Below are 7,632 nucleotides of genomic sequence, written 5' to 3'. Positions count from 1 at the left end.
TTTTTCCCATCAAGTAATCCATAAATCAAGCTCTAAAATCAAATTTTAATTGCTTTATTAGACCAAAACTGTCACATTAAGTATTGTCAGGCTGTTAAGTATACCAGTTCTTCAGATAGTTGACAGGAGATTCAAACTGAGATTTGTTCAAATTGATCAAATATTTGGAGCCATTTTCAGATACATTTGGTTTAAGCTTTGCCTGCTGTTGGGAGCAGTGTTACAGTAGTAACAGAGAGGTCATTTCAAGGCCAGAGAGAGGAGATATCATTTCTCTCATTGACAGAAATTATTACAAGCCTCCAGTGATGGGGAGCAGAGCAGTTTGTTGGTCCACCACCTCAATGGATGAATCACACATGAACAAATGGACTCCTGCGCAGCATCAGTTAAACTGTGGTGAATCGAGAGGGACCAGGACAGGAGCGGAAAGGAGAGACCCCACTGGGGAAATCAGAAAGGAAGACGGGGTTGTGAGGGGGCGAGGTCTCCGACAAGGCCTGTCGTTTCTTGCGGTCACGCCTCTGGTAGCGGAAGTTTAAGGGTGGTCGCAGTGCGATGGGGCCTCCAATCTCTTCAGAGGATGAATCGGATGAATCAAAAGGACCAGCAACTTGGCCTCCAGCTAGACCTTCAGCAGACTCACTGGAAGATGAACTGAAGGGCTGAGGGGGTTTAAGCACAACAGAGGGGTCAAAGGGCACAGGGTGAATGGGCGTGGGATCAAATGGTGGTGGCTGAACAGCAGGGGGCAGTGTGGGGTCTGAGGGAACAGGCTGAAGATCATTTCCTGGGTCATCGATCTGGGACGGGAAGGTTGGGATGTCAGGGTCCTGAGGGAGGTCATGAACCTGAGGCTGCACTGGTCTGAGGATGTCCACGTTCTGCAGACAGAGAGACACGATCAAACTCATTCGCTGCCTGCAAAAAGAGTCTCAGTCATGCAAGATAGCGTGACAAACCACAGCTCTGAGAAGGAGTGACAAGACAATATAATTACAGCACAGAACCATACAATTTCACTTCTCACACATACGTTTAAACACACACAAGGAAAACATGCATTTGAAGACACAACACAAATGATATGACAGTATAATTATATGGCCAGTGGCATTCATTCAGACAGTTACATTAGCATTTTAAGGGTTGCTTTATCAAAATCGGATACAAAGCAGAGCATAAAACAAAGATGACATCTCGACCAGGCAGTGGGTCATTACATTCCCACTGCTGTCCCACACTGTCGATTGACACTTCATGTTACATTTGGTTCAAGTTTTTCCACTTTACTCTCCTTATGACTGACACGTTTTAATCCAATGTGCTGCTCATTTTTGGATGTGTGCATGATAGGCTTTGAGTCAAATCTCATTTATCTCTTGTGTTTGTCAAGAAACACCACAAAAGAGAACTCTGAAAACTGTAATAATCTGTTCAGGAAAAGCAGTGTGTATTGGTGCGCAACATATTTTTGACTGCCATGATCATTCTGCATCACAACACCAAAGCAAAGTCCTCGTATGTGGAAACCGTCTTGGATATAAACCCGTTTCTGATTCTGATGCGAAATATTTCTCAACTGCTTGCTGTACCTGTACTTTAAACATCTCACAGGACACCTGAGCATCAGAATGGCCATTCAAGTCTCCATACACAGATCCTGTACAGAAACCCGCAGTCTGAGAGGAGAAGATAAAACGTTTTGTTAATTTCTTTTACGATATGAGGTCACTGCAAGAAAACAACAACAACGACATATAAATATATAATAAAATAATGAATGAAAAAGGAGGAAAGGACCTGTCGGGCTTCTCTCATAAAAGAATCAATTACAGCAGCCTCTCAGTGGTGCCAGAAATGAATCTGTCATGTCATCAAGTAACACTTTCAGTAACCGCTTCAGTGATAGTAAACAAGATGCTGGCTGATTGATGTTTATTTAAGTTTTTACAACAACATTAATTTGTGCCATAACAGTGGCAGATCGTCAACGTAGGAATCCATTTATTTAAATTAATGGAGCTCCTTCAAACATTGTTGCTCAATGACATCCCTCTTTTATGAGCAGATCAACAAGGGTATACATGCAACTGATCTTCAAATATTAAAGGACTGTATTCCACTGATTTAGCATTTCAATGCCTAATTTTGACTCTTGAGTCTCTGGACTGTCTGTGCTGAGTACCTCTGTGTCAGAGTCGAGTGTCAGCCGCTGGCAGGTGCCTCTTTCCGTCACTCCCTCTGGACACTCTTGGACCGTGTACTCCACAAAGGTGGCTTTCACTGGCACAGCCTCAAACATAGAAATTATGTGGAAAAAGGGCAAATTGCACAAATAAACACACATTTACAGGCAGATACAGATACATGGTTGCTGCAATGTAATGGCTATCATCTTGGTTTTACAATGCAAAAAATATTACCTTAGGTGAATTATCATTTGCAAAGAGGAGCAATATACTGAACTTTCATCCCCAGGCGTCCCACTCAGTCTCTCATTTGCTCTCCAAACAAAAGCCTGGCCAGACAGTTAGGGCTAAAGCACCTTCAGTAATCCTTTGCAACCTTGCCAGGCTATTGTGTCATTATGGTTATTGTGGAGCAGTAACGGTACTCATCTGGCACGCAGAAGCTCAAAGGTGCACTGCGCCGTCTGTTCATGCACACCCAGAGATTCTTCTTAAGTGTAATTTCCCAATAAATGTAACATTTAACACATTGCTGTGCAATGAAACCAGCCGTGCAGCTTTGTTTCACCTATCAAAGTTAATAACTGTGTATCCAGTCGTACCTGCGCTGATGCTCTAGTGATCTTCTTCACTCCGAGCCCTGCACTCAGTGTGGACTGTCTCTTATAGGACATCAGAGTGGCCTGGGCAGCTTTCACGGCCTGTTGGCTGTCTACATGCAGCAGGAGGGGGCAGGTTGGACAGGTCAGCTGCAGCTTCTCTGGGGGATCTACAAGGACCAGACAGGGATAATATTGATTAAGTAAACACATGCGCTGAAATTACAGCAAACAAAATGTTGTATGCAGAATATGTAGGGCAGAAACACACTGACAATAAATGAAAGCAATAATTAGCAGTTTTAAGTAAAAGCAGAATCATTAATTAAACATGTCTAGGAACATCTCTGGTAAATGATTTGATAAATCCACCGTAGTACACAGGTGTTTCACTTCAAGAGCTTCAAGATTCCTTAAAGATGAATTGTAGTTTGAGCAGAGTTTGGCCCTTAAAGGCCCTTAAGTGATCAAAGAAACAAGTAAACAAACAAATCTCAGTTTGAATTAGAGTGAAACCAATTTTTCATGGCCGACATTTTGATTTGTCATCGTGGATAATGCACAGGTGTATCTAATTACATTAATTATGGCTCAGTTCCATTATAGCGTTCCAGTTATTAGTTACACCTGTTTGTGACATATTAAAACATCCACAGAGAGAAAGTCTTTTCTGAGAGGGACCTTCCTTCCTTTTCTTTCTTTTTTCTTTTCTTTCCTTTTCCTCCTGATGAGCCTTGTATACTGAGCGACGTCATTGAAACATGAGATGCTCCATTAATCTTTGAAGATACAAAACTACACAATATGTCATACAAAACAATATAGTAAAATCCATATTTTGGCATCACATCTCCCTGTGATACTGTGATGTAGAGTTCTTCACGATATGTTTCATTATACAATTATGACAGGGGAAGCACACCAATGTGTACACTTTGTGTACTTGCACCATTCTGTGCAATACAGTCATGTAAGACTAAATGCCACACTGCCAATCTACTGATATGTTAATGGTACCTGGGACGAGAGTGCATTCGTAGCTGTACAGGTAGGAGTATCCCTCTGGTGTGTGCAGAATGGTGGTGCTACAGTTACCGGAGATTTGCTGAAAAGAATAAAAGAGGAAGAAACCCCATTTAAACCAGTCAAGATATTGAGACTTTCTAAGGGAATACATTATGAGTAGACTGGAGGTTAGGTTTAGGCAAATAGTGGTAATGGTTATGGTGAGGGTAAGTCTCCAAGGAATTAATGTAAGTCTATGTAATGTCCCCAAACATGATAGAAACGTCACTGTGTGTGTGTGCACGTGTTTGTGTGTCTTACTGTTTCCATGAATGGTCTGATGTCACAGCGTTTCCATGGTTTTGGACTGCCTATGTGACACTTGGTCTCCAGGACATCCAGGTCCAGGTAATACACATTGCCCGCAGGTCCCTGACACGCACAGTGCAAACACACGTAATACGAGAGAAGAAACGCAAACAATTGTGAGAGCTCAGTATTTTTTGCTTGCGGAAAAAATAGAAGCATCACAAATCATTCAACGAATGTGCGAGAAGCCCTCTGTTAAGGCACTTTTAAGGCCCTTCATTTGTTCAGTTACATCTTTAAGGAACCATTTAGGAGGTGCTCTTTGTACTTCCCTTCCACTTTCACCTTCCCCACTTTGGACAATATTGATTTGAGCGAGAGCGCTGAAAACAAATGTCAACACATTGAGCAGGTGTAACGGCAGCCTTTTCAGGTCATGAAGTTGAACTGAGCCTCTTAAGACCTGATCAATCCCATTGCCTTGCCACAATAGCCTTGAGCAGCTGACAGCATGAAGTTCATAAGGCCTGTTGTGTAAGGTCTGTCCCAGTGGTCCTGGACTGAAGTGACCTGGACTTTATTAACAGTCTCTTCAGTCCTAAAGGCCTTTTTTCATGAGCCGTGAAAGGGGATGGCATCTCATTTCATGACATAAAAGACTGTACTTCTATTTTAATGTTTCATTTATTACAAGCAACATGCACTGATGGCGGTCACTCACAACAAAGTACGAGCGAGTGGTTGCACATTTAATAGTGGATATTTTTCACGTCTTTGATATAGCACAGTGGTTCCCAAACTAGAGTCTGGGGACCACAGCAAGTCCCTGAGAAGTCAGAGTTTAATTTCATTATAATTTCCCCAGAGGAGTGTCAGCACATTGTGACAATGTCAGAGGATGATTTCTGATTAGAAGTTTGACTGTGCACAGCCATTCCTGACAACAACACACAAATCTTCTCAAATGGGATCCCACTGACATGAAGATTGGCCACGGCTGGTTAAATCTATCAATGAGCGACTTCATTTTATCACAGGGATGTTTTGATATTTCGGTGACAGCAGAAGGGAAAATAACATTTCCACCCCTCTCCCCTCGTTAAACATGAACAAATCACCCACTGACAGAGTATTACAACAACCCCAGTCATCTTTCCCCACTTTGCATTTGTCTCTGTACTGACCTGAGCATGCAGGTGAACATTTGCAATGCGGTTGAGCGCAAACTTATAGCCATCAGTGCGATCCTCATTGATGTAAGTGACAGCCAGACGAGACAGCTTCTCCACTGCTTTGTCATTACAGGGGATGGGAGCAAGTTCAATGGGCGCCAGAGCAAAACCCTCACCGTACACACACACTGTGTGAATCGAAAGCAAGGATAATAGCAGTAATAATGTGCAGATGGATTTGTCCATGGTGGCAGAGGTTCAGGCAGGAGCTAAAGACAGAGCAGGTTTGAAGTGAAGTTTGTTCTCTTGTGTTTGCGTTCAGTCTCTGGAGTGACTTTTGGAATCAAAACAGGAGGCAGATGTTGGAATGATGCCAAGGACAAAGTTTATTTCATGTGAGAGGGCTGATATGTGAATGAATGCTTTGTTTAACCTGCAGAAAACTCTTTCCTATAAGATAAAAAGAACAAATGACAAACATTTTATCCATAATGTACATAATAATACATATGTAGGCATGCATGAATATGATTTTATGCTATTTATTCTCAGTGCATGGGCTGTTTTTATCCTGGTTGAATAATGTATGTAGCTCAGTTAAGAAAACTAATTTAGCGCAATAAGCATTTACATTATTAGTTGTACCTAAGACATTCATTGTGTCACATTTTGTGGCTGTAATGCAAGCATCTCACCATGGGGGGTCACTGTGAGTCTAGTGTGCTCTACCGCAGGGAAACAGGTAAAACTGTTGGTCCAGCAGGCAGAACTGGGTTAATGATTCACTGATACCCAGTTAATTAGACATGCTGTTCTATTAGAAAATTGTAACTTTGATATTTATGTTTCCTGTCTTTATTTTAATGAATCGACCTGTAATTTGAGTGAATTTACTTCATAATAGTGAATATGCAATGGTAATTATGTCAGTGCTTCCAGATCTTTGGGCTCTGTCCAAAAATGAATTCTTATAACAGAGATGTACACTGATCAAGCTACACTGTGTGATATGGGTGGGGTTCACACTTTTGGAGCAGTCAGATTGGTTTCCATTGTTCACAACAAGATCGATTACTGTCTGCAGTCAAGTAAACAGTAAGACACACACACACACACACACACACACACACACCACGCCTCTGTCTGTGTAATGCACATTTGATTTATTTTACACAGATTTTCAAGTGCGAAACAAAATACGAGGATAATTCCAAAATCTTGGCTGTGGACACTTGAAAGAAATAAGAAAATGTAATTTTTATTAGCCGTGTTAGCAGCGTGGCTCCAGGGTTTCACAGTGTTGGCTGGTCACTCAGTCGGCCCATCACTTACCTACATGGTGCATTTTAATGACCCTGGTTGTGATTTTATTTTTGTCTTGTGCCACCAGCAGGTCAAAGTTTTCAATTAAACATCTCAGGATCTAATGGATGGATGCCTTCACTCTCTGACATGCTGCCATTTCCTTTCATCTGTTCACCTACTCAGCCAGTACTTTTCCACTCTCACTCCCCTTGCCAGCCGCGCTCACCTGATCCTCACCTGATCCTCATTCCCAATCAGCAGCAGCATCAGCATTCACAATTGGACTGGCCTCTTGTTACTGAGCCTGCCTGCCTTTGACCACGTCTGTTCTCCTGTCCACTGCTAAATATATCAATCTTGTGTCTCTGATTAAGAGTTTTGCCCTGCACCTCCTGGTTTTTCTGTCTGCCTGTGCTTGTTTGGGGTTGCTTCTCCAAACATTTCAATGGACTTTGTAATCTCCCAAAAGCACTGAACTGAGTGAGTTTCCTCTGCTCACTTGGTGCTTTGCCACTGATGATATTCTGAGAGACTTTATTACTAAGCTGAACTTTGAACTGTGTGGCTATTTATCTGTCTCTGCCAAGTCTGAGATTAAAGTTGGTAAAAGCTATCTTGTGTGCTGGTGGTTTGGCATTTGGGTCCTAAACACAACTGTTACAGACGGATAGCACAACATTTTGTACAAACATTCATGGTTCCCAGGCGATACGTCCCAATGACTTTCCTCTGACTTTTGAGGGCCCGACATCCTCCAGGGGGACCTGTGCTCACAGCCCAACACCGTGCAGCTCGATTGCCATTCGCCAGAGAACACCAGAATTGGCAGGACTGCCACTGGCGCCCTGTTCTCTTCACAGATGAGAACAGGTTCACGCTGAGCACCTGTGACAGGCGTCAAAGAGTCTGCCTGTAACATCATCCAGCATCTGACGCCACCAAGTACTGCCACAGACTGTCCAGGAGCTCACCGATGCCCTGTTCCAGATCTGGGAGGAGATCCCCCAGGACACCATCCGTTGACTCATCAGGAGCATGCCCAGACGTTGT

At 42.8% G+C, this 7,632-nt stretch overlaps 1 protein-coding gene across 1 annotated transcript; it reads right to left on the bottom strand.

Annotated features, from left to right (window-relative positions):
• Positions 1-389: 389 nt before the first annotated feature.
• LOC143314690 (fetuin-B) lies at positions 390-5,523 on the bottom strand. The gene is made up of 7 exons (XM_076721756.1): positions 5,290-5,523; positions 4,118-4,228; positions 3,809-3,896; positions 2,795-2,961; positions 2,189-2,296; positions 1,596-1,682; positions 390-884 (listed from the first exon to the last, which is right to left on the bottom strand). Exons 1-7 carry the CDS (start codon positions 5,521-5,523, stop codon positions 390-392), a joined length of 1,290 nt encoding a protein of 429 aa, XP_076577871.1.
• Between the last annotated feature and the right edge of the window lie 2,109 nt (positions 5,524-7,632).

Source organism: Chaetodon auriga, chromosome 3, assembly GCF_051107435.1.
Source record: "Chaetodon auriga isolate fChaAug3 chromosome 3, fChaAug3.hap1, whole genome shotgun sequence".
In the NCBI taxonomy this organism is placed as follows: Eukaryota; Metazoa; Chordata; class Actinopteri; order Chaetodontiformes; family Chaetodontidae; genus Chaetodon; species Chaetodon auriga.
Note: the sequence above shows the minus strand (reverse complement) of the source record. Positions and strands in the feature narration are given on the sequence as shown.

What these genes read in the sequence shown, in the direction of transcription:
- LOC143314690 (XM_076721756.1), bottom strand. Translation starts at nt 5,523, where the DNA reads ATGGACAAATCCATCTGCACATTATTACTGCTATTATCCTTGCTTTCG. An exon ending in TCAGACCATTCATGGAAACA is followed by an intron (nt 3,897 to 4,117) that starts GTAAGACACACA and finishes TATTCTTTTCAG; the next exon opens with CAAATCTCCGGTAACTGTAG. An exon ending in CGAATGCACTCTCGTCCCAG is followed by an intron (nt 2,962 to 3,808) that starts GTACCATTAACA and finishes TGGTCCTTGTAG; the next exon opens with ATCCCCCAGAGAAGCTGCAG.